A 27,053-nucleotide genomic window follows, 5' to 3' on the forward strand; every position below is an offset into this window, starting at 1 on the left:
TTATGACAAGGTCATCCACATAAAGGACCACGATCATACACCTACCTCCTTCTCTGAAAATATACAAGTTTGCATCAGATGGGCTCCTCCTGAACTCGTTTTGCAGAAAGTAGGCATCAATTCGGTGGTACCACGCTCGTGGGGTCTGTTTCAGCCCGTAAAGTGCCTTCTTCAGTTTACAGAATTTACCTTCTGAACCGGGGATCACAAAACCTGGTGGTTGTTCTATGTATACCTCCTCCTTGAGATCTCCATTCAGAAAGGCAGATTTCACATCCATCTGAAACATAGGCCAACTTCCCTGGGCAGCTAAAGCCAAAACACTGCGAATTGTGGTTAGTCGAGCTGTGGGAGCAAAAGTATCCTGATAATCAAAACCATGTACCTGTGCGAATCCTTTTGCCACGAGCCGAGCCTTGTACTTATCCAACGTGCTGTCGGATTTGTACTTGGTCTTGTACACCCACTTGGTTCCGATTACCTTGCATTTTGGTGGTTGATCCACAAGGTCCCAAATGTTGTTCTTCATTATGGAGCCATACTCCGACTGCATAGCCTCCATCCACCTATCATCACCCTGTGCCGATCCACAAGGTCCCAAATGTTGTTCTTCATTATGGAGCCATACTCCGACTGCATAGCCTCCATCCACCTATCATCACCCTGTGCCTCTTCAAGACACTTGGGTTCATCAGCGCGGATCACCTCTGTCATCAAAGCGTAGTTAACCAAGTGTTCTTGCGCCCTTCTTTGCTCCTCTAATCTCTTGGACCGGCGGTGTTCGGATGGTTCCTCCTCAATGGCTGGAGGTTCTCTGCCGTCCAAAAACTGCTTTACCCACTTCAGGAATGGCCGTTGCCGTTGTGGTTCTGCAAGCTCTTCTTCATCTTCTTTATCTTGAATCCTCCCAAGCACCGTTGGGGGAGTTCGGTCTGCTGTTGGTGGTGGTATTAGATGGATATCCTGGTCCTGGTTGTCTGGGAAGGAAGCATCCTCCTCCATTTGATGCGGCTATTTTGAGAAGACCACATCGCGACTTACAATTACCTTCTTGGTAATAGGGTTATAGAGACGGTAACCCTTCACCTCTTCACTGTAGCCCAAGAAAATCCACTTCCGGCTCTTCGGTTCCCATTTGGTCCTAGTAGTATCAAGGACATGCACAAAACAGTCACATCCAAAAACTCTGAAATGTGCAGCTGAAGGTTTTACCAGAAAAGGCCTGCAGTAGAGTCATCCCATTCACAGCCTTCATGTAGCTACGATTAAGAATGTAAACTGCAGTGTTACATGCTTCAGCCCAGAAAGTCTTTGGTAAATCTTTTCCTTTCATCATACTCTGGCCCATTTTGCAGATGATGCACATCTTGCGTTCTGCTACTCCATTTTGCTGTGATGTATGTGGCGGGGGTTTATGCCTCTTGATCCTGTGACTTTTGCAGTAACTCTTGAATTCAGTTGATGTGAACTCTCTATCTCTGTCTGATTCTTTCTCGACCATTACATGCCATTCCTTGAACTTGCTAAAAGCCTCGTCTTTAGTCTTCAGGAAGTATATCCATATCCTTCTACTGTAGTCCTCGTCGATCAACATCATGAAGTAGTAGGAACCACCCAAAGCTTCCGTCTCCATCTTTCCGCAGAGGTCCGTGTGAACGAGCTCTAGAGGAGCCTTTGCCCTGCTGGCCTCTTTAGGAAAGGGCTGTCGATGCTGCTTGCCCATCATGCAAGCTTCACATACATCGGGCAGATATGAAATTTCTGGTAGATCTGCAATTATTCCACTTTTATGCATCTCCTTCAAAGAACTAAGGTTTAGATGACCAAACCTCTCATGCCACAGCTTAGTGTTCTTCACATCGGCTTGAGCACTGAAAGCTGAGAGTTTGTAAATGTTGTTGCGCCGTGTACCTTTACCAACGACCTTCCCTTGAAGATCCACAATCTGTGCGCCATTCTTATCGAAGTGAACTTTGAGGTCTCGATCCGTGATCGCAGAAACGGACAACAAGTTCCTCTTGATATCTGGCACATAAAGAACATCGAGCAACTGTTTTACAACTCCATCTAACTTGAGAGCAATCGTACCTTTTCCTTTTGCTGGACACTTTGCATCATTGCTGACTGCTACCAGGATGTCATTCCCTATCGGCTATAGAGAGGTATACCAATCCTTTCGACTGGTCATGTGGCGCGATGCACCACTGTCAATAATCCAAGGTTCATCCGCAGGTACATGAACTGCTTCCGTGCAAATCTCCTCAATTGCTACGAACAACTCTACTAGTACTGCCTGCACGCTGTTACTGGACTCTTTCTTTACTCCGTTCTTCTCATCTGCAATCTTCTTGCGGCACTCATTCTGCTTGTGCCCTGCCTTGTTGCAATAGCAGCACTTGATCTTCTTTCTCTTTTTATCATCAGAAGAAGATGGGTTACCAAAGTCCTTATCCTTACCTTTCTTTGATCCGGTCCAGAAAGTCGAATCTTCTCCAGTCCTCGTCTTTTGATGCATCTCCTCCTCCAGAAGCATCGCACTGAAATCCTCAAAGTTGAGGGGCGGATTTCTGTTCTGCGTATTTAGCGCCATAACAAGACCGTCGTACTTTGGTGGGAGAATCCGTATGCACCTCCGTGCTAGATTATTGCTGGTGATGGTGATGCCAATCGCAGTCATCTGATCACGCAGATTCTTCACCCTGGTGATGAATTTCTCTGCCGCTTCAGACTCAGACAATTTCTCGTTCGCGAGTTGAGTCTCCAGATTCTGAATCCGCGTCTCATTCATGGTCTCGTACTGATTTTTCAAGACTGTCCATGCCTCCTCCGCTGTGGTGACATGTTGAATTAACGCCATGACGGAATCACTTACACTGCAGACAATAGAACACAGTGCATCTGCATTTCTTCTTGTCCACGTGAGAATCTCATCCGCAATCGGTACTATCTGTTGTCCTGCATTGGCTGGATCCGATCTCGCAACCGGCCTCATGTCCACCCGAGTAGCAGTCCCAAAGCTCGTATGCACTTAGGATGGTCTTCATCTTGAACTTTCAGAGAGGATAGTTAGAGCCGTCCAACTTTCCGCTTTCGCCGAACGGTGGGATTCGCAGTCTTGCGGGCTGGGCCATCTCTCACAATCTGCTCGCAAACAGAAACACACTACCAAATCTTCTTGCTAAAGTCCAGGCTCTGATACCATGTAAGAAAATAATACAACGTCTGTGTTCAATAGATAACAGGATCTCGTACGCAAGAGAGAAAACAGATAGTATGGAGAATCAAAATTTGATTACTATAGAACTGATACAATAGATGGCGCTACCCCCCAGCCATGCGCTCCTATGAAAGAAGCTTCGATGGCAAGCTGGAAACAGTAGAAGACGAAGGTTGGATGCTAAGGAATCAGGGTTGCTGTAGCCAGTGATGATGAAATGGGCTTCACGGGCTTGCTCTTATATAGCCACTAGTCGTAGTCAGTTAGAACCAATTTGGTGACCGACCCAGTCCGCTCAAAACGGTCGACTGGGGGTCCCGAAATAGGCTACCAACCACACGATAGAACCGTGGCGTAAAATAGAGCCATCCGGGATCATCTGGGCCTCCAAACGGGCCCCGCAACTCGAGAGTGGGCTGCCCCAAGAAAAGCTCCGTCTACCCTCAGTAGTGCGGTCAGTCATGGGATGCCTTCCCGCACTTGCATGTAGCCTAGTTGGTAGTGTGCCAACTCCGTCCAACCATCAGGCCACACCTGGCCCCCATCTGGTGTCAAACCAGGACCTACCAGATAACCAAGCTACTCAAATGGCTTCTCCTCATATGGGGGGCTTACAAGTAGAGTTAGCTGGTTCCCACGTAGTTACACGAGATTGGAGCATTGATATCTAACAAAAACATGATGGGAAAGGCACATAGAGAGAGGGTTCTTTTTAACTTTGTAGAGAGAGAGAGATGTCTGTGTATGTCAATGTGCGTGCATGTTACTTTTTTTACTATTTGTGTGTGTGTGAAGATGTATTTGAGTGCATACACTTTTTGTGAAATTATGAGTACGTGCACACACACACACACACACACATTTGTCTTTGTCACACCCACACACCCACACACACACAAGTGGGAGTTAGCACAAGAGAGTTAAAATGCATACATTTGAGTGCTTGTGTGTGCGTTTCATTTACATGTAGACTATGTGTGTGCCTATATGAATATATAAATCTCTCTCTCCCCCTCTGGAGGGAGAGAGAGAGAAAGAGAGAGAGAGAGAGAGAGAGTGCACATGCACGCACATTGACACACACACATCTCTCTCTCTCTCTCTCTCACACACACACACACACACACACAATGAGAGAGAGAAAGAGAGAGAGATATAGATTTCACCTTGAGACCCAACAGAGTGGGTCTCTAACCCGTTGTAGACGGGTCATGCTACTTGTCATAACAATGGAAGAACTAATATGGGAAGAGCTAATTTGGGAGGGAGAGGGAGAGAGAGCGGGAGAGGCGTAGGGAGGAGGGCAGGAATTTTTTGCCCAAAATTAGCAATGCTTTTCAATTCATGCGAATTCAATCGGGTTTGTGGTCTGGAAGCTAGGAATTTTCGAAGGCGAATTAGGAGATACAATTGGCGAGGTGCAAGGTGGAGATTAGATTTCGTGACCTTGCCATAGGATTGCATTCCACTCGGCATAAGCGTTGATTGCCACGTGGAAAGACCATAGTGTATAAGCTTTAACAGATTGGACGGACTGCAGCCTACAGCTATGGCGCGCCTCGTCGCACCCACAAAATCCTCTGCATCCAGCTTCGCGCTTCCTCTACGTCTCCTTCCCACCTCTACTGTCGCTTCTGGCCGGAGAGGAACTACCAGCTTCAAATCTCTTGCAGTATATTCTTCCGCCGTTGCCAAAGGCGAACACGATTCTGTGAAACTAGCCGAGGCCAATTTGATCGACGCGCTTATTGGTGTTCAGGGTCGCGGGCGTGGTGCTTCCTCCGTCAAACTTCAGGTAGCCCACGAATATAGTTCAATGCCGAGTTTCGAAGGCATCATCTGATAGCTGTTTAACGTGTGGCGCAGAGCATCTCCGATGCAGTGGAGAAATTGGAAGCAATAGGCGGCGTTGATGACCCTGTAAGCTACCTACGTACGCACCATTTTTATCACGTTATCCAAAGACCTATTCTTATCATCTTTTGCCACAGACTGGCTCTAGTTTAATCGAAGGAACTTGGTGTCTGATGTTCACCACGCGGCCAGGGACTGCATCTCCTATCCAGGCACGCTTCACTCAACATCGATTTTTTTTCCAGCTGGCATTCTGTTTGTGGTTCGCTTATTTGCCAAACCACTGTGGTTTAGCAGAGGACTTTCGTGGGCGTGGATACTTTTAGCGTTTTTCAAGAAATCGTTTTACGGGGAACGGACGAACCTCGAGTGTCGAACATTGTGAGGTTTTCAGATGCCATAGGCGAACTCAAAGTAGAGGTATGTTTGCGTTTTTCACTGTGGCGGGGTTAACGTTCCTATGGCATGTAGTTTATGATCAAATCTTGATCTTGAGTGAGAAGTATAAGTCTGGAGAGTATTTGTTTTGATACGTTACATTGAGTTATCGTTTAACGGCGGTAAGCCTGCATAGTGTGTCTTTCATTGGGCTTCTGCGACATAACCATCTTGGAAGGCCGAATATGGACCTTTTTTATGTTGTAAAAGCATGGCCATATACTCTATTAAAACCAGCGGGAAGAGAATATCCGGTTCTCTCGTGAGGAATCCCCACGATGGGCACATGGCAGCTCCCATAGAGTGCAGAAGCAGCTCTATTTATTTACAGTAGCTACATCTAATAAAGCATAAAAAACATATAATCGGCCATACATCAGTTTAAGACCGAGAGTCTTTTGGTTCGGATTTTAAGTCTTTGATAATTGCCATGCCTTCACGGTTTACTGCCCATTTTCCATCCTTCCTTGCAGCTCTAACCTTGGCTAACTCAGTCACTTTGTTCTTCAGTTGAGCTCGTGTGAGCTCCTCAGCTATCCATACCTTTGTCCCTTAACAGCTTATGTGATTGGTGGAGAATCTTGGTTTGTAGTTAACGTGACTTAAGAGTGATGATAGCATGTCCTTTGGAGTGTTTGATGTTAGTTGCTACCCCTTCATCATCCTCATCTTCATCATCATCCTTCCATTCAAGGTTGGGCATGGCTGCTTTGACCTGTGCTAAGTTTCACTAAAAGAGTCCTCATCCTTATACCAGTTTTCAGGGAGTCCTTCTATCCGAATCTTCAATGCGTTTTCACATCTGGGTTTATGCTCCTTAATCTCTTTTTGAATGTGAGTTTTACTTGCCTTTGTCTCAACTTCCACAATCAAGGCATGGAGTGCCCAAAATCTATGGGAGAACACTTTTTTGCATAAGTCTCAGTAGAGCGCCATCTTGCAAGGCTCAGTGCTAAAAATGAAACCAACATCTATTAATGTCTGCGGAAGCCAAAAAGATCTATGGGACCAATGAGTGGCTTGTAAATCGGAGCCCCAAAATGGGTACATACCTTGTGGTTCAGTGAGAGAAAGGGAGAGAAAAAATGAAATCTCTATTAACGTCTGTGGAAGGCCAAAAAGATCCATGGGACCACTGAGTAGCTTGTATATTAGAGCCCCAACATGGGAGTGCTTGAAGCATTTGTACTATTATTATAAAGAAAAACTATTTTCTAATGCTAACATAGTATAGCTTTCATTACATCGATTTGAGTCCTAGAGTCTTTAGGCCTAGATTTGAATTCCCTGATAAGTGCAGTGAGTGGTAGGCAGTTTTGGCCTACACAGGTTCTGTTGGGCAAGGCTGTCCAGTTGCCGCTCTCTTGGTTGCTTTGTATGCCGTGCCCTTGATTGCTATGATCAAGAAAGGTATGGAGGAAGGGTGGTTAACAGGGCTAGTGTTGTCCTCTGTTAAGAAAATTCTACTCCCAATTTTTTGCATTGTTGCCATGTCTGAAGAGAATCAACGCAAGGTGGAGAATCTGGCTTAGAGCTCTATTCTCTCTATGAGACTGTTGAATTGTTATTTTGCATAACCTTCTTTGTTGTGCCATCCATCTAGTAGTCCCCCAATATGTAGGATCAAACAAATGTAGATCTTGCCTTATGTTAGTAAACAAATCAATGATGGAAGTTTCAGCAGACATACTTGGCATGGAAACTTCCGTGACATCAACTGCTTTACCTTTACCTTGTTCATTATTTTTCTTGAAGGCAACAAAGGTATAGTCCTTGGTGATGTGACCCGCCTTGTGACATTTGAAGTAGAGGGACTGTTCCTTGTCTTTCATTGAGTTTACTGGTGCTTACAAGTCTCGTATTGGTGCGGGGCACCTTTGCCAGGCGACGGCCTTTAAAACTGCCATCCAACGAATCACCAAGTGAACCTTTGTCTCCTCCTGAGATGTAATACTCTATCAACATAGATTGTTGCAAAGCGACCTACTGTTGGAGTTATATGCATCTCATAGTGAGTGAGGGCTTTTATGTGGGTGTCCCCGCACTTATTTCTGTGGGGATAGGCTGAGATTGGAGGCCTTTTTAAAGGCTATTGGGGGTGCTGCTTGGCTCAGTCTCTAGGTCTGGTAGGCCAGGCCATTTATGGCCTTAACCCTAATTGGGTTACACCGACCTAGAGGTCGGGTCAACTGACCAGCCTAGTTGGTTGACTGGACCTTGGGTCGGCCAATTAGCTGCTCCTGGGTCGGTCTACATAGCAGGCTATTTATAGCCCTGCCCACTCACTTCACCTGATCACTTCTGGAGCATTTCTCTCCGACTCTCTAGGTGCATTCCCATGCTATATATATACAGTTTCCATTGCCTCTATCTGTGTAGATTCTCTCTCTCTCTCTCTCTCTCTCTCTCTCTCTCTCCAGTTGTCCCTACTATGCACTCTACAAACCCAATGGTTGACAGCAGAAAAGAGGACCAAGCTAGAATACTATCAAGATCAAATAAATCCTTTATGCTGGTCATCTTTCATGACACCAGATGCCCCTGCTCAGCCATACATCAGTACTCCCATACCTCTTCTCTATCGCAGGAATATTGCCAGATTTTGCACACGGTCACATACCTTGGCAATAGAGACAGGAGCTTGGCTCAATCTGCCGCGACATGTCAGAGTTTGCAGATTCTGTGATTCGCAGACAGTAGAGACAGAGGCACATATAGCCCTACACTTTTAGCCCCTCCAGTCCACAAGGTCGGCTTTCTCTTCCCCAAACAGCCTGTTCAGATCGTGGCTGTAACAGTACTGAATTCTAGGTTACCAGACAGCTAGATAATAGGCTCTGTTAGCCAATAAAGAGTCCCACTAATTGTAGTTACTTTAGTACTTTTTTGTACATTTAGTAGTTTTTAAAGGATTGATTGTGGGCTTGCCACGTGGCAACCCTGTTGTAATATCCCATAAGGGTGTGCTGGCCCACTTTTGTAAAACTATATAAAGGGCTTCAGCTGTACTTGAGATTCATTCAACACTAATGCAATCGCATTCCATTCTATGATTGTTAGTACTTTCTAAATCAGCCTCCAGGCTGCACATGCAAAGAAGGAGTACACCTAACTCCAAGCTAGCCAGCCATGTGGGACCTGCTAGATCCCATGCCCTCTTCAAGTGAGAGTGACCAAACCTTTTCCCTCTACTTCCTTCTCTGCTATTTCTGCTAAACAGTCTCAAAGTTTCCCTAAAATTAGTCCTGTTAGCATCCCTTAGTAGAAGCTATGTTTCAGTTGGTATCAGAGCCTTTTTCATGGGATTTTGTCGTCAAATCTTTGTCATTTCGTTTTGAAATTTGGATCACCTACTCGTGAGCCTTGGGCCTACCTTCCTGCAAAAATCTATCGTGAACAGGGTCTCTATCTCCAGATTGACACGTGTCAGGCTCAGACTACCTCGAAATTTCAACCTGCTCACAATTGAATGATTGATACATCATTTTGTTCAGCCTGCTATTCTCATCATAAGCCCTCAACAAATTCAGTTCTGAGATTTGAGCCAGAATTGCTTAGGATCCAGTGGTGCAGGTAAAATCTTATTTCTGCAGCGATTTGGACATTTATGACCTCAATTTCTGTTCTGATGGTATTCAAGGAGTTGCCCCAGCTGCTGGACTCTGATTGGAGCTCATTTGCCCCTATTTCTGCCTCGAAATCTGTTTCCAGATGGTACAGTTTAGTGCTTCTTATCCTACAGATCACATAATTTGGAGCTTTTCAGTTCTATATGCTATCTTTCTCTATTCTATCCTGATAATTGAGCCCTCAAAATTGTGAATCAGGGCGTGTGAATTAGGCTGGAACTGCCATGTGGACAGTGGATCTGCTATCCCTGGCAGCTGGTATATTCTGTTGAGACAGAGCCTTTCTAGACAGTGATTCTATCTTGTTCAAACTGTATTCCTACACAATGTGTTGGCAGAAAATTCACTGTTCAATCATTGTTCTAAACATTCTAAATAAACAGTGTTCTAAATAGGACCTAAACAATGTTCCAAGCAGTGATTTTACTGTCCAAACAGTGTTCTCAATAGTTATAGACAGCCTTTTCATTTCTAGTCGATCGGGTTTATGAAGCTGCCCTCAAGGAGGCTTGGAAATTTGGGGAAATCTGGTACATACCTAAGGAAATTGCTTATAATTCTGATGGCTCCAAGGAAATCTGGCCCTAATTCTAAGAAGGGTAAGCTACCAAGGGATTTCAGACCCGAAATGGGGTATGACGAAGGTCAATTAATGGGTCAGGTAGAGGCATTGGCAACTATAGATGATGTTCAAGCCAGTGATCATGAGCATGAGGAGGCAATAACCAATCACCTTCTAAGTCCCCTCACCCTAGGACCAAGCTTGATTTTGAGGGTTTCATGACTGTTATGTAGAACAAATGTTTGAGAAACAGAGTAAATTGATGCAGCAACTTGTGGACCAAAGGTAGAAGTTAATTGGTCAAGTTGGACAATTCAACGCAGTCCTGGAGCAGAGGATTGAAGCTGTGGAAAAGGATTCCAAGGCTAAGTTTGATAATGCCTTCACTCAATTAAGAACTATTATCAGTGATGTGAACTTAGGGAGTAGGGGAGAGCCTAAAGGGAAGGAGATTGCCAGGGATGAGCAACCTAAGCGGTCTATGGATCTAGGTCATGCTGGAATGAATCCAAGCAAGTGTGAATTCATGGCTGAAGCCAGAAGAGCACATCCACAACAATCTCCCAAGCCTATACCTTCATGGAACACGACTCATTCTGGTGGTTCAAAATATGGTCCAGCTCATGGAACAGGTCCTGAAGTGTGCCTTCCTCTTCCAAAGTATATCAAGCATCCCTCAGGAGGCCTAGAGGCCTACAACCAGTTAGACCCTGATGCCAGAGAAGCTATGACCTTCACACGGTTTGTGAAGACTATACATAGTGATATTCATAAGGAGATGGGACAACGATCAAGTATGGGCAAGGACTATAAGAACAAGATTATTTTGCAGAAGTTCAAGGGGGAGACTGCTTCACCTAATGAGTTGCAAGAATGGCTAAGCAAGCTGGAAGATTACTTCAAATTAAGCCCTAGAGATGCTGCTGCCAAGATTCAGTTTGATATACTACATCTTGAGGAATATGCTCACACATAGTGGAGGCATTACCTTAAAGAAGTTGATAGTGACTTAGACCTGCTTTGGCTACATGGGAAGAGTTTAGAGATGAGATGGTTGTTATCTTTCTCTCACCCTTGATTGTGAATCAATATGTGTGCCAGTTGTATGATTTAGTGTAAAATGGTTCAGTTAGGCACTATATCAAGCAGCAGATGATCAGGTTTATACATGGGCTGGGCTACAATCATCTATTGCTTCAAATGTAATGGTATCTAGACCCAAGTCCTTGGATGAGCTAGCAGAGGATGATCAGGTTTATACATGGGCTACAATCATCTATTGCTTCAGATGTAATGGCAGCTAGACCCAAGTCCTTGGATGTAATGGCATCTAGACCCAAGTCCTTGGATGAGCTAGTAGAGGATGATCAGGTTTATACATGGGCTACAATCGTGTATTGCTTTAGATGTAATTGCATCTAGACCCAAGTCCTTGGATGAGCTAGCAGAATTATACGAGCCCAAATACAACTCCAAGGAGAAATTGGGACTTTTCAGAAGTCATCGGCTGTGGATCATAATTGGAAAAGGCCCATTGGTGAGCAGAAATTTCAATTGGGTTCCAAGTTTTCTCAAAACTTATGGGGTACAAGGTAAGGTAATACCTAAGTATCCTATTGTTTAAGGTTTCAAGGTCTGGGGCCCGACATAGAGAGTACTTACTCAGGCGACGGGGCTTGGCCACACCATCAGACACCTCTCAGAGCAGGATCACAGAGTTCTTTCCATCGAGTGACATTGACCGTCCAGTCTCTAGGCGCGGACGTGATAGAGACCCCGACCTGACGATTGCAGCACGACACACGAGACATCGAGGGGACACACAGATCACTCTGGGGGACCTCCCGTCATTGTTTAGACCCGGGATACGTCCCACGGGAGTCACGGTGGCTTTGGTCGTGCGTCGAGCCTCTCCCAGGAGACCGAGATGCACGGGATATCTTGACAACACCAACGCCCCATCATCGGCTATGCACCAGCCAGGGTGACATGACATACGGAGAACTACGTTTCGCTCCAGTCTTTTTTCTTTTCATTGTCATACCCAGATGTATTTGATTATGTATGATCAGACTTAGGATTTAGCACAGGTGATGATGCTCGTTTTAGTAGCTCCACCCTTATTGTGATTTGTATCAGGTTTTCTTTCAGTCTCATAGACCCATCGGTCTTCCGAAGACTCTAATAAAATTTCTTTCTTTTCTTTCTCTCTCTGTCTCTGTCTCTGTCTGTCGGTCTGTCTGTCTCTCTCTCTCTCTTGTGTGTATGCTTCTGCTCTACACTTCACTCTCACTCCGATGATGTAAGTTTATTGCAGCGAATCTCATTTTGATAGTCTCATGGCAGACCGATATATTAAATAATCGTCATACTTGGGCAGAAAAAAGTGGGAAACTTGCAGTGCAACAAAATAAATTCGCTGTTGTACTACTCTAGACCCTTCCCCATATGACGAGCCTTTTGAGTTCAAAGAAAATTTCAAACTCACCGGGCTCCTTTGAGAAGTTCTCCATAATTTAACTTTAAACTCTGTCCAAGAAATGGTGCTTCCGACGTCCTCTTTAAATTTTAGAACCAAATACTTGTGTTATCATGGAAGTAAGCCACCACTGCAGTAACACGTTGAACTTCTAGTAGTTTACTAGGCTGAAGTGTAAGTGATTAAACCCAGATTGCACATACTTAGGAATCCCCTCCTCCCCAGCATAGGAATCCCCCGTGGCACAGCATGTATCGTAATCTTCTATACATGATGATGCTGCTGCAGCAGAGAAGCAACCATCTCGATCATGTAATTCAGCTAAGCGAGCTGAGACATGGATGGCTCATGCAGTTGTGGCTAAGGAGGGAGTGACTCATCATGCTGCACACCTTCCGTAGGAACTTGTGGGAGATCGGAAGACGACACCATACGTCTAGAACAAGAGAATTGTTGGCTGGAATAAGAAGGCTAGAAAAATTGAGTGCAAGGCAAGTAAGAGTGATGGCTTTGCAATGGGGATAGGCAAAGGTGGAAGGGAGCAAGAGAGAATGCAAGAGAGCTGTCCACTAGAGTGCTTGCAGAATATTCAAGACTTGAGGAGCTACTAGTTATGGGCGAAATTGTTACTGATTTGGCCTTAAGGAGCTTTTAGGGTCTCCCATGCGCTCAACAGCACCTGGACTTCAACATACAACCATATTGTTCAAGAAATGGACCACTGAGGTGCCCAAAATCCCAAAAAGCTAAACATGCCCTTCACAAAGAAGACATCTGTACTCTAATGGATGAAGTACAACAAAGGTATAATTCAAATGCCTTACATGCCAGAAGAGTTCCAGATGAAGGCAGCAGCTTTCTTGCTGAAAAGGGATCTAGAAGGCCGAAATATGATGTTTCTGGTATTCATTTGACCATTTTTAAATGGCGGAGAAAGGGCCTACAGGGCTAAAAATCCTTATAGCTCTAGTGTGGTATGAACATGGATTAAATGTCCACATGAAAAGATTCGTGACCTAAGACCTTACAAGCACTTTGTGTAGGTCTCTAAACATGAAGAGACCTCCCTTTCACATATTCCTTATTCACATATGCCAGGGCTGCACCTCTGAGTGGCCGACAGCACTCTATTGCCGACTTCATGCCTCCACTGCCTCATCCATCCTGATATCTTGCTGTTGCTGGGGATGATGATGAGAGGACCCATGCTTATCACTATTTGGGTTCGTTTTTTTAATAATCTCCTCCTCTCAACAGTGGAGCTCAAAGGTCCTATGTGACTTTACCATGATTAGTTACTCCCTAAAGAATTATCATCCCACCCTAATGCCTGTATGCTCATGTCAATACTTTAATAGTTTCCCTGCCTCCTGTAACTACAAAACGAGATTTTGTTGTGTTTTTTATGTGGGCAAACCTATATATAGGATCAGTGAAGGAACATGCCTAAACACATCTCAACACGAAACAGTCTTTGTGGCTTTTGGGAGAGCCCATGCTTATCATTACTTGGCGTTATCATTTCTTATAAACCTCTTCCTCTCAGCTGTGAAGCTCTATTTAAAGATGCTGTGTAACTTTGCCATAATTTATAACTCCCTAAACACTAAGGATCCTAACCTGTCTCAGCGATTACATAAATATTCACTCTACTACTTAAGATTATACACTTGACCAATCTTAGAATGAAACTATAAAAGCTATTAAGCGCTTACCTTGGAGTAATATCTATAGATCAGAGAATTGACTAATGAAATAAAGATTTGTGTAGTGGTAATCAGTTCTGACTGCATATTGTTTCTAATAGTTTTGGCAGAGAAGCGTCAATATGGATGGCGTCTCTCTGTGGAATCCACAACAGAGTGTATGTGTACAGCTCTTATGATGCATTTTAAAGTTATTTCCTTACTGATGTAATATTTTTCTATTTTCAGTAAATGATGCTCTTTGAAGCCAAGAGAGGAAATGAGTGTCCAGATTTCTATAAGAAAGCACACAAACCCATATGGCGTGAATCAAGATTAGGTGCTGCAGATGGCAGCCAATATAAGAGACCACTCCACCCAGATGAAGTCGGGCAAGCAAAAGGCCCGCCGTGTGGCGACACAATATTATGGGCATGTGTTGTTCTCCTCATGCTTGGCCAAGTGACATGAATATCTATATTATGACCCAGTAAGTGGTAACATAGATTCCATTATATGAGCAATGGCAACACACTAAGCTCGCCCAAGCAAGAGACTCAATGCATGACAAGTTGCAATAATAATAAATTTGACAGAGAAGGCTGAGGCATGGCTGAAAATTAATGAACACGGTGCCTCAATGACTTTAGGAAAGTCCGGAGCCATACGCTTGGCCCAGTAGAGAGGGCTGGGTAGACATGGATATGGACACTCTAAGGGCTGGATCTGTCCACACATAAGGGAAATCTGTGGCACAACTTGGCTCAGGCCTGGGGTAGAACTAAGCCTAATAATGTTATCACCCCACCCCATAGTCATAGCATGAGCTAGCATTAATGATGGGTTAGGTCCAAGAATTGGACCTGTTAGAAGGGGTCAGTTAGTATATCAAGTGTGCTAGTGCAATTAAGATGAGGACATCCCTTGGTAAGTCTATATAAATGAGCTGTGGGCTGATTGATTGGGATCCTTCGGGATGGACTCCATCCCACATGGGATAACGGGAGCTTGAGCAGGCCTATGCCTAACACTTGGTCTAGTGGACTCCCACGGTATGGGACATGGGGGTTGTGGCCATGGATGTGGATGGCTAACCACAGACACGGATGGTAATATTTTATACTAGATCTATGGCTGGGAGGTGAGCTTGCCAGCTCCCCCTATTTGGTCTTTCTAATCTATTCTGGTTTTGCAAGTCTTGGCACCTGGATTACACCAAGGCTTTAACATAGCTAGCCCTCGCCTTGGGTGCCCATTTCAGTTGGTATCAAAGCAAACTTGGTCACCAGAATTTGGGAATTGACAACTTCACTCTGTCTAATCAAGTGGTCACCTTGTTGAGAATCATTCTCCCAGGTGTAGCGAAACCCTGAGGCATTCGTTGAAGATAAGGATTTGGTGCATGGTTCTCCCTCTAATGACGACGTGGATTCAACTTGCCTCTGGGTATAGTATTACGTTCAAGTTTGCTCCCTCTACCCTGACCAACTCGCAGGTGTCCAAGACGCTATCACACCCCAGCCTTACATTCATGTGCAGACAGTTTTTAAACCACGCTCACCTTGAGACGTAATCAAATAATTCATTAATCCCATTTCAAAACGGGTTCAAACAAAAATCCTCCACATATAATCATTTTCCCCCTTCGGTTCGTTTCTAGGTCACTAACACTTCTTTGCCCCTAGCAGCATGGCTAATGATTTAACCATCTAATGTGCATGGAAGTCTCGGAGCCTCATAGTCGTCTCGACCCTGATCATCCAAGACTTCGATAACTAAATCCTTGACCAATTCTTAAAACTTATCAGCACAATCGACTATTTACATTCAAACACATTACCGTTGGTCTCTCTGTGAGGATCTTATGTCACCAATCCATCCTGCAACGTAAGACTTAGCCTGTCTATGAGACAAGCTGAACTGAGCTTCTTTCAGTTCGTGTGCACATATGATGTTTGAGGTTGATTCGTCGACTTGAACAGGTCATCAATTGCACGGGAAACCTATCTGGGCCAAATTGTTGGCTTGAGTGTATAAACCAATTCTGGCTATATTGTCAGCTTAGTCTGGACACTTTTGAGCTTTTGGTAGATTCACAGCCTGGATTGGCTGTAGCTAATGGCGGAGTGCTAGGTGCTAGAAAATCCAACTTAGGAGTGTGTAAAAATCCCTGTTGGAACACATGTGAGAGCCTTGCAGCCTATATGGAGGTGGCTGTATAGAGGCTCTGAGAGCCTGTACAAAGGTTGTCAGCCTATACGAAGGTTCTGACAGGCTTTACTGTTGTTGACGGTCTGTACTGAGGTTCTGGTTGCCCTTGCAAGCTGTACGTAGGTCCTGACAATTTGTATGAGCCTCAGATAGACGGTATGGAGGTTCTGACAAGCTGTACGGAGGCTTCGACTACCTATACAAGTTTTGGCAGCATATGGAAGTTCTAACTTCTAACAGGTTATTTGGCAATTCTGAGAGGTTGCGCGGTGAACTGATCTGCTCATGGACCTCTTTGTATAGGCGAAAGTTCCTTTGCAGGTTCACAAATCTGGTGGCACCTGGCTTTTTGAACTGTTGTTTGGCATGCATATGCGTGCATGCTTTGATGGCTGTGCATGTAAGAGCACAGCAGTAAAGCATGGCAGGTGCAATGCTTGCATGTGGCATGTGTGCAAAGTTTATTTGTTTACACATTGGTATTCTAGAACAGCTTGCAAGCTCAGTTCGCATGCATCTGCATGAGCTGGAAAGCCATGCAACTTAACTGTTTTATTGTAGTGGGCTTAAATCCCTACCCCACATTTCAATTTTATTTTGGATTTTGTGAAAAGTAAAGGTAGTCACCATACGAGGAAGTTTGTGGCTTGCATGGAGACTTTTCTTGCATGCAGTGGTTGCCACGAATTGTTGTTTTAACCTCTAGTCCTTTGATCTGCAGAGATGCCATTTGTTGAGCATGCTCCTACACATCTGCATGTGCTGGAAAGCCATGCAAATTTACTGTTTTATTGTAGTGGGCTTAAATCCCTACCCCACATTTTAATTTTTAAGCAAAGGTAGTCACCATACGAGGAAGTTTGTGGCTTGCATGGAGACTTTTCTTGCATGCAGTGGTTGCCACGAATTGTTGTTTTAACCTCCAGTCCTTTGATCTGCAGAGATGCCATTCGTTGAGCATGCTCCTACACAGTTAGCCAAAGTAGGGTCAAATTAGGAAGATCAAAATGACAAAGTTTATTACTTGAACATTCGATTATATTTTCCATTCAAATGTGTGCAAGAACATTGTGTGGAATAGATGCATATTGTCCAATATAATATCACTTGTAAAATTTTACCCTAAGGTTTTAGATGTTGGAAATTTTGTGAAAGTATGATTTGTAGTAGAGATGGCACTATATCACTTTTGCACATCTTTAGTTCAAAAGGTCATAATGAAATGCTAGCCTTTTCTCCTTAAAAAACATAATGTTAGAATAAAATTTGCTCAACTTAGACAAAGACAAAGTATTTCCTTGAGTTTAGAGAGAAGTTTGCTGAGAAAGGCAGTTGAATATGGAAGGGATTGCATTAAGCAAGGTTCTCGCCTGACGAAAACTCTCTAAAAGTGGAAAAATAAAACATATGGAAAGGAAGTAGAAAGGCATTCCTTTTCAAAATATATTTTTCTCTCTCTTAGTTTAAAAGCCATACGATGCAAAGATTCCGGACTGTTTGTACAGCACTTTACAGTATCAACTTTGGCTATTTAATTTTACTTTCTAGGGTTTTATTTGTTGGTGCTTGGTTTGCTTTCAACCTCTTAAAAGTTTTTCTTATTCACGTTTGCTTCCTTTTTTGCGTGCTCTTTCTGTTGAAATGTGATACCTAAAATGGATGATTTCAGGCTGCCGCATCAATTGGTACAGGGAGGCGCATTTTGTTTCAGTTCAACAGAGCTGCTTTCTCATTTAAGTTTCTTCCTTTCAAGGTTCCATACCCTGTGCCTTTTCGGTTACTTGGTGATGAAGCCAAGGGTTGGCTGGACACTGTTTACCTTTCTCCTTCAGGCAACCTTCGAATCTCAAGGGGAAACAAGGTTTTTCTCCACATGCTGCTAGAATCTTTCATAAGCTGAAGTTTCTGAGTCTGTTAAGATCTTAATCAAAGTCTCGTCTGTGGTCAACATAGGGGACTACTTTTGTGCTACAAAAAGAGATTGATCCGCGACAGCGGCTCCTACAAGAGATTTTCTCTGGACAGAGAGTTGAAGAGGTGTCTTTTTAATTTGATGACTCATCAGAGAAAAAGAAGAGACATTCAGTGTTAATGATATCTTTGCCATCAACAGTCTTAAATGCAAGTTGCTGTTTTGGTTGAGGTTCTAATTTCTTACTACAGCTTGTCTTGCATATAGGTCATTCAAGAGCTTGCACCAAGTCCAATTGAGAACTCTGCAGACTTGGAGTTCCTTGCAGGCAGATGGCGACTGATATGGAGCTCACAGGTTATTTCGTTAGTTTCTTCAATCATGTTAAGACTGTTATAATTATGGAAATGCAGCAAGTCCCATTGCCTTTAGCAGTTTGTTCTTTTTCTAAATGTCTTAAGTTCAAGGTGCAATAACAGTTCCTTTTATTTTTTACAGGGAGCTGATGCAAATTGGCTGCAAAAAGCTACGAATCGTTTTCCCAGCTGGCAGGTAGATTATTCTTAATCCATTAACTTAAAAACAGGCCATGTTAAACATTTTATTTGTAGTTCTTAGGTTTGTTCTATTTTTGGAGGTCATCTGCTTTTAGGTACGTTTATTTAAAATTCCCTTATTTTATTATTTATTATTCTTTTTAAATTTAAAATAAATAAATAAATAACTAGCTGAAGAAAAATTAATGATGTTGATTGTTTCCTTGTGTTTGCGTTGGCATTTCATTTGACTTCTTATATGTGCGTTGGCTTATCATTGTTTCCTTGTTTCTTTTGTTTTTGATATTTAACCTAATTTAACTCTCTCTCTCTCTCTCTCATTTCTTTTTCTTTTTTCTGCTTTGTTTCTTCCTTTGTGCTTGCGATATTTTTGGTGTTTGGGTTGGGGTTTCAAAGCTTAGTAAGGATAGGTTCACCCAAGAGATTCCAGAATCTACTTCAGTAGAACTAGGTGTTTAACTATAGAGACTAGTTGAGGGGTAGGGGATGTTGGAAAGGTCACCTCCCCATCTGTAAGCCCCCAAATGAGGAGTGCGTGGGGGAGGGAGACCTAGGGCAGGAAGCGCCCAAGAGAGAAGAAAGAGAGGGGGCTGCCACATGGGCAGCACCTCACAGGATTGCGACCTGCAGATGGCGTCAGCATGGCAAACCATATGGTGAGGGTAGTGGGCAGGTGAAGGGCCTGCAACAGACCCTGATGATGGCGTGGTACAGGCGGGTCAGGACAGCAGGATGTACGGGGCAGTACGACGCAGGACACGTGGCTGGAAAGCACTGTTACGCTGAAATGCGTTTCAGAGCCCAGCCAGGCCTGAAACGCCGTTTCAGAGACCAGGCGTTTCCTGAAACGCGTTTCAGAGCCCGAAACGTTTCGGGACCCTGAAACGGCTGGCTGAAACGTTTCAGCCAGCCTGAAACGCGTTTCAGGTTGCTGAAACGCTGCGTTTTAGACAACAAATGTTGCCAGGTCTCCAATGTCTTGCGAGATGCGCCGCCAGCCCCGTTTTCTTCCTTTCTGCCTCCGATTTTTGCCTCCTTCCACTCCTTCAGCCTCATAGTTCATACTCTCTCCAGAGTCCATCCATCCTCAAGGTTTAGGGGCCCTCCTTCAGCCCCATTCACTCCTTTGCTCTCCTTTCTCTCTTGCAGCCTGCTTCAGCCCTCCATCATCATCTTCTCCCCTCCAGCCCTCCTTCAGCCCCCTCTTTCAGCCCTCTCTTTCAGCCTTCTGTTCCCTCCTCTTTCAGGCCCCACTTTCAAGTTTCAGGCTTCAGCCCTCTCTTTCAAGTTTCAACCCTTGGCTCTCTTTGCAGTTTCAGCCCCCCTTTCAAGCAACAAGCTTCCAAAGTTCCATGGCTTCAAGACACCCTACCCCTGAGTCTCATTTGGAGGTAGAATTCACCCAATCAGATTTTTGGTGGAGTCAAGTCGATCTCCTGGGTGGCTACGACTCCAAGAAAGGAGGCACTCGCAAGTTCATGTGCAAGCGTTGTGGATTGAAAAGAGGTGGGATTCCTGATAGGGTGAAGGCCCATCTTCTTGGCATCAAGGGAGAGGGGATTACAATATGCACTGAAATATCCGAGGAAGAGAAAGCAAGGTTGGCACGAGAGGTCGAGGCATTTCCTTCCGCGAAGAAAGCTAGGACTATTGCATCCACTGGTGGAGGAGCTACTTCAGGTGCTCATATGGCTACTGCAAAAAGGAGTCCTCTTCCCTCTGCTGCTGCTACTACAATTTCATCTTCTGGGAGTGCACATGTTCTTGGAGCTACAGGTTCTACTCCTATTGCATCTCCTTCACCTCTCCCACCTACACGAAGGCAAAGCACTCTTTATACTGCATGGCATCCACAAAGGAAGGCACAGGTAGATGCAGCCGTGGCCCGTTTCTTTTACTCGAATGGGATTAGTTTCAATGTGGCACGGTCTGCTTATTTCAAGGAGATGGTGACTGAAATTACAGCCTTTGGGCCCACATACACCCCTCCCACTTTTGATGCATTGAGGGGAAAGCTTCTAGAGTATGAGGTGAAGGCAGTTAATGAGGCCATTCAGCCTGTTAAGGAGAAATGGCATAAGTATGGGGTCACTTTGGTAGCAGATGGCTGGAGTGATGTACGTAGTCGATCACTAGAGGGTATTTTGGCATATTGCAGAGGATCTTCTTTGTACATACACTCCATAGAGTGCGGAGTACAACAAAAAACAGCAAATGTTTTGATGCAGATGTGGGCAGATGCAGTGGAGTATGTGGGCCCGTCTAATGTTGTGCAGTTGGTTTCAGATGGTGAAAATACCAATAGGGCTGCAGGTGCATTATTGGAACAAAGGTACCCCCATATTCAATGGAGTTCTTGTGTTGCCCATTGTTTGAATAATTTGTTGAAAGACATTGGCAAATTACCTTGGGTAAAAATTGTAATTGATAATGCAAGAGAGATAGTTAGGTTTATTACGCGCCATCATTTTTCTCTCTTTGTATCGCACCTATGCAAGGAAGGAGCTTTTGAAGTATGCAGAGACAAGGTTTGCATACAATTATGTGATGCTTCGCAGACTCATTGAAATGAGACCTGCTCTTAAGCAGGTTGTGGCAAGCCCACAGTGGGATGCATGGCCCACTTCAAAGCAGGTTCTTGGGATATTGGTGTACGATTTGTGCATAGGCAGCGATGACTTTTGGGCTGATGCATCACACTTGTATGACTTGTGTAAGCCGATTGTCTTGTTGCTAAAAAAGGTTGATGGAGACATGCCTTTTATTGGCAAGGTATATGAGGGGATGGATCGCATGATAGAAAATATCAGAGTGTTAGAGAAAGATCCCCACAGGTTGAAAGAGCTGGAGGAGTTGGCTGTGACTAGGTGGAATCAGTACTACTCTCCCATTCATGCGGCTGCATTTGTGTTGGACCCAGAGTTTCAACACAAGGCAACTGCACAACAAAGTGATGCAGAGGTGGTCCGTGGTTGGAACCTCACTCTTCAGAAGATGGTGCAAATGCCAGAGGCTCGCCGGACAGTGAAGGACCAGCTCGCCAATTACCGCAATAAGGAGGGCATATTTGGATGGCCAGATGCCCAGCATGACAGGTAATCCTAACTCATTTAAATTCTTAAATTTTACTATTTAATGATTCATAATTTTCAGATTTCATGAGCTTTGCCATATATCTGAATTTTATGATCTTTCAAATTTCAGATTTCGAGTTGGGTCTGTTACATGGTGGGAGGATTATGGAGCTGATTCCCCACAGCTGCAAGCGCTTGCCATTCGGATTCTCAGCCAGGGTTGTAGCTCCTCCTCTTGTGAGCGCATGTGGAGCAGCTTTGCCCACATCCATACAAAGAAGAGGAACCGTCTCAAAGCACACAAGGCGAACGATCTTGTCTTTGTTAATGCAAACTTGCGTTTGCTTAACAGGATGAGACAAGAGTACACTCATGACAAGTTCATTGGTTTTCATAAGCCTGATGACACCCTCACTGATGATGATGAGGAGGGGGAGGATGATGACGATGACGACGACGACGATGAGGAGATGGCAGTGGAGGAGGAGGAGGAGGAGGAGGAGGACTCTTGAGCAGCTGAGCTATCTAGATTCGAGAATCTACATTATGGATTTTGATCATATCATCAGTGATGTAGCGGTTGGCCTTAAGGCTTAGAGCCTAGGCTTTTGGGAATCTGAATTTTGTACTTTTGACTCTTGAGTCTTGAGTCTTGACTCTTGACAATGAGACATAATAATATATGAATCATATATTATATTGCCTTTGGCATTTTGTAACTTGTCAATCTTCAGCTTTTCTCATTGATTTCAGATTTGTCATTTATATTTGTAATATGTATTGCTCACTGCTAAGTTAACTTCTAAGCTCCAAGTTCTAAGTTATAATTTGTAACTTGTTCTAAGTTCTAACTTCTAAGTGACATTGTGCCATGTGGTAAGTATTATGCACTATATTTTAAGTTACAGGTAGGCTGTAGGCTGTAGCATTCTAAATGTGTGTGTTCTCATCTCCAAACTCCCTTTTGTAAACCTCCCTTGCTGACGTGGCGTTTCCCCGTTTCAGCCCTCCCAGAAATCCCGAAACGTTTACGTTTCCGTTTCCGTTCCCCGTTTCCATTTCCCCTAACTATGCTGGAAAGAGCCTGGCAGAGGGTAGAACCAGCAGGCCTGGTGGAGCAGCAAATTGTGGCTGTCAGTGGGCAGTGGCATGCCTTATATAGGCTGGGCCCCTGCCTTGATTGGAGGGCCAAAGGCCCTAGAAGTGTGGGCCATAAAAGCCCCAGTTTGTGAGCCCTAATAGGGCTGGACCAGCCACAGTCTGGTCGGCCAGATTGGGACAGGCTGGTTGGTTTTTTTAGCAAGGCTCTAGGCCTATAAAAGGAGAGGCTCTTGCCTCATTTCAGTATCCAGCAGTGCAGCTTCCAGCAGAGCAGAAAGAAGCAGCAGAGCACAACCCTTGGGGCCTACATCCAGAAGCTGAAGGAGTACCAGTGTTGCTGCAGACTTAGCTCAAGTGTGAGGCTGAGACCTTGGCTGTCTTCTAGGGCAGCAAGGAGCTGAGGTCAAAGGACGGAAAGTCTACAGAAGCTCCAGGTGGAGCACGCGGGCTCGAGTCTAGAGATAGCCAGCTGATAGGAGAAGGACCTTGTGGTAAGATCAGAGAACCACACCATTGGTGGGACTCTGGATCTCTCTCTCTTGTATTGTGTCCATAGTTTTGGACGGAAATATATATTTTGGTGGTTTCTCTATCTGGCCGGATCATATTCTATTAATGAGTCTGCACATCTATTGAATGCACATAAGTAAAGAAGTTTGTGATTCCACACCCACACCGCACACTGTGTGAGCTCCTGGGCATTACTATCAATCTTCCATTGCGTGTACCCTTTGTTGGGTATTTTCTAACATGGTATTAGAGCCCAAGTAGGAGGCTCATAGGTGTGGGAGCCTGAAGGCAGGGACCTTGCTGAAGGACGACCCTGATTCAGAAGCTCATGGGAATCGACTTCCACGACTGGAGGATTGTGCCCTTGCGAGAAGGAGGGTGACTCAGGTTCCGTTAGGTGCGTTCAGAATTCTGGTCTAGTGAAATAAAGTTTGGTTGACTTTGCTGTGTGGTATAAACAGCAGAGATGTCGACCTCTACAGCCTCTTCAGCCCTTGCTTTCCCTTCCTCCTCCCCCAATTTTCTCTCTTTCACTATCCCTAACTTTGGAGAGTCTGGGAAACTGGACGGGACTAATTACCCGATCTGGAAAGTGAAGATCCGGAGTCATTTAGTGGCTCGGAAGTTGTGGAAGCTGACCACGGGAGTGGAGTCGAAGCTGGAGGACATGGTGGATAGGAAAGGGGAGATAGTCATGGCAGTAGACAGAGAGGAGCTCGAAGCTTGGGAAGACAGAGATGCCCATGCCCTGGCAATAATCATAGGGACAACGGCGGACTCCGTTCTTCCACATATGCAGCTGGCCGAGACGTCAATAGAGGCGTGGGCCACTCTGAAGGATCTGTACGAGACGGACAACACCTCCCGGATTGTGCTTCTTCAGCATCAACTCTACAATCTTGATATGGAAGAACGAGATACGGTACATAGTCATTTGACGAAGGTCAAGGTGGTGAGGGATCAGCTGGCAGTAGTTGGTTAGAAGACAGACTCATGCCATTTGGCCTTGATGGTACTAAGGAGACTGCCTCGGAGTTTCAAGAGCTTTGTTATGGCTGTGACAGCAGGACAGAGGACCAAACCTTTGACGTTTGAGGAGTTGGGTCCGTTACTGCTACAAGAGGAAGCTCGGGACAACGAGGACAAAGACGACAAGGCGATGGTGAAGGATTCCGCTGGCAAAGGAAAGGGCAAGCCTAATGGTGGCAAGTCCAAGAAAGACGACTCTGACGACGAGGGGACTTTGAAGAGGAAGCATAAGAAGAAGTGCTTCTATTGTGATACGCCAAGACATTTTGCAAAGGACTGCAGAAAGAAAAAGGCGGGATAGAAAAACAAAAAGGAGTCTGACTCAGATTCAGAGGGAGAGGCCAAAGCAAATGTGGTAATCAAAGAGTTGTTCCTGGTGACATCATCGAGTGTTACCGAGGTCAGATATGTTGATCCAGAAATTACAGTGAGGATGTCTAACATAGAGATGTGGGTCGACGAGGAGTTAGATGTCTTTGTGAAGGTGAAGGACAGCATGGAGTGCTTGGTACCTTCCAGGTGCGTGGCTATTGACACTGACACGAGGGTGGATTCCATGGAGGGCCCTGGGGTCTCATGGTCAGAGGGATGCTAGAGTTCAGAAGGGGATAGTACAGGATTACACAAGCGCTTGGTGGGTGCCTCAATGAGAGTTTGCTTTCAGAGCGAACATTCAGGCAGTACAACAATCTGGTATGTATTTGATATTCTGCATTTGAGCCTTTATAGCATGTTGTGGAGAGACTCTGCTCTTCATTGTCTCAGGTGATACGAGATTGGAAGGAATTGGCCTTCTTCAAAGGCAGAAGGGGAAGTATTGGTGCTTCTTCAAATCTCGGACGCAGATTGCTGGAAGGTGATGGACAAAGAGTACTGAAGCCAGAAGAGTACCTGCTTGAGAACTCAGCGAGAGTTCATGGTCCAGGTTATCTGGAAATATTCATTGGTTGCAGACCTTGCCAAAGGAAGGACGGGTTGAAACAGACCCTCAGAGCATGGTGCTTGGAAGACTCCAAGTTGTTCACTCATTATGAGGGGGACGACTGGAAGATCGTGATGGCTGGATTGCTCGAGTTCAAAGGCAGGAACGTGACTAAAGGAGGTGGTACTAGGAGGTGCTACCAAAGATGGACCTGTGTACCAGGATGGTGTGCGGAAGCAGAACCAGACCTGGTGGAGCAGGAGCCACTGGATGAAAAGCCAGGAAAAGATTTCGACACCAAAAGGTTCTAGAGGACTACGACCAGGGAGTTACTGGAGCATCGTGATTGACGTATTGGCATTGGGCCGAGATGTGTCGGTGAGAGGGGGTGTTGGAAAGGTCACCTCCCCATCTGTAAGCCCCCAAATGAGGAGTGCGTGGGGGAGGGAGACCTAGGGCAGGATGTGCCCAAGAGAGAAGAAAGAGAGGGGGCTGCCACATGGGCAGCACCTCACAGGATTGCGACCTGCAGATGGCGTCAGCATGGCAAGCCATATGGCGAGGGTAGTGGGCAGGTGAAGGGCCTGCAACAGACCCTGATGATGACGCGGTACAGGCGGGTCAGGACAGCAGGATGTACGGGGCAGTACGGCGCAGGACACGTGGCTGGAAAGAGCCTGGCAGAGAGCAGAACCAGCAGGCCTGGTGGAGCAGCAAATTGTGGCTGTCAGTGGGCAGTGGCATGCCTTATATAGGCTGGGCCCCTGCCTTGATTGGAGGGCCAAAGGCCCTAGAAGTGTGGGCCATAAAAGCCCCGGTTTGTGAGCCCTAATAGGGCTGGACCAGCCACAGTCTGGTCGGCCAGATTGGGGCAGGCTGGTCGGTTTTTTTAGCAAGGCTCTAGGCCTATAAAAGGAGAGGCTCTTGCCTCATTTCAGTATCCCGCAGTGCAGCTTCCAGCAGAGCAGAAAGGGGCAGCAGAGCACAATCCTTGGGGCCTACATCCAGAAGCTGAAGGAGTACCAGTGTTGCTGCAGACTTAGCTCAAGTGTGAGGCTGAGACCTTGGCTGTCTTCTAGGGCAGCAAGGAGCTGAGGTCAAAGGACGGAAAGTCTACAGAAGCTCCAAGTGGAGCACGCAGGCTCGAGTCTAGAGATAGCCAGCTGATAGGAGAAGGACCTTGTGGTAAGATCAGAGGACCACACCATTGGTGGGACTCTGGATCTCTCTCTCTTGTATTGTGTCCATAGTTTTGGACGGAAATATATATTTTGGTGGTTTCTCTATCTGGCCGGTTCATTGTCTATTAATGAGTCTGCACATCTATTGAATGCACATAAGTAAAGAAGTTTGTGATTCCACACCCTCACCGCACACTGTGTGAGCTCCTGGGCATTACTATCAGTCTTCCGCTGTGTGTACCCTCTGTTGGGTATTTTCTAACAGGGGAAGAGGCCTTACAAGATTACACAACCTCATCAATTACTGCCTGCTTCCTAGGTCCTTCTAGGATCTGAAGTCTAGCTGTCACATCTGCTAGTTGAATAGTCAACTCTCTTTCTTGTTGTTGGAGATAAAAGTTCTACTGATGGTGCCCAATAGTGGGTCGATCCAAAGGGTTCTTTGCCCACTAATGGGTTGATTTTGCATACGGAGACTGTCATGGCTGCCATTGTAGCATATCGAGTCTTCCTGGTTGAGATTGCTGGGGTTGAGGGGGATTTCGAAGAAGAAGAAGAAGAGAAGCTTGGCCATTCTGTGCTGGCCATATCTGCAGCAGTTACCCCCAATTGAGACTAACCCCTTGGCTCGGCTAGGGGTTCAGCCCAGCTAGGGTTTAGGAAAGGGAAAAGACCCCCCTCGGCCCCGTTGC

General features: G+C 45.2%; 1 protein-coding gene and 1 pseudogene across 4 annotated transcripts in view; both read left to right on the top strand.

Annotated features, from left to right (window-relative positions):
• Positions 1 to 4,737: 4,737 nt before the first annotated feature.
• LOC147886103 (Plastid-lipid associated protein PAP / fibrillin family protein) overlaps positions 4,738 to 27,053 on the top strand; it is a 106,763-nt gene continuing 84,447 nt past the window's right edge. For 3 of the 4 annotated variants that reach the window (XM_087395466.1, XM_087395467.1, XM_087395469.1), the window contains exons 1-8: positions 4,738 to 5,012; positions 5,084 to 5,137; positions 5,209 to 5,283; positions 5,369 to 5,491; positions 17,745 to 17,936; positions 18,029 to 18,112; positions 18,255 to 18,344; positions 18,486 to 18,539. In XM_087395466.1, the coding sequence (XP_087251592.1) occupies positions 4,767 to 5,012; positions 5,084 to 5,137; positions 5,209 to 5,283; positions 5,369 to 5,491; positions 17,745 to 17,936; positions 18,029 to 18,112; positions 18,255 to 18,344; positions 18,486 to 18,539 (918 nt within the window). In that variant the 5' untranslated portion in view covers positions 4,738 to 4,766. The remainder of the gene's footprint in view (positions 5,013 to 5,083; positions 5,138 to 5,208; positions 5,284 to 5,368; positions 5,492 to 17,744; positions 17,937 to 18,028; positions 18,113 to 18,254; positions 18,345 to 18,485; positions 18,540 to 27,053) is intronic. The other variant, XM_087395468.1, reaches the window with a different exon arrangement.
• LOC147886104 (uncharacterized) lies at positions 20,169 to 22,130 on the top strand (annotated as a pseudogene).

This window comes from Dipteris shenzhenensis, chromosome 24 (assembly GCF_047967505.1).
Source record: "Dipteris shenzhenensis isolate YYH24624 ecotype China chromosome 24, Dip_SZ_1.0, whole genome shotgun sequence".
NCBI lineage: Eukaryota > Viridiplantae > Streptophyta > Polypodiopsida > Gleicheniales > Dipteridaceae > Dipteris > Dipteris shenzhenensis.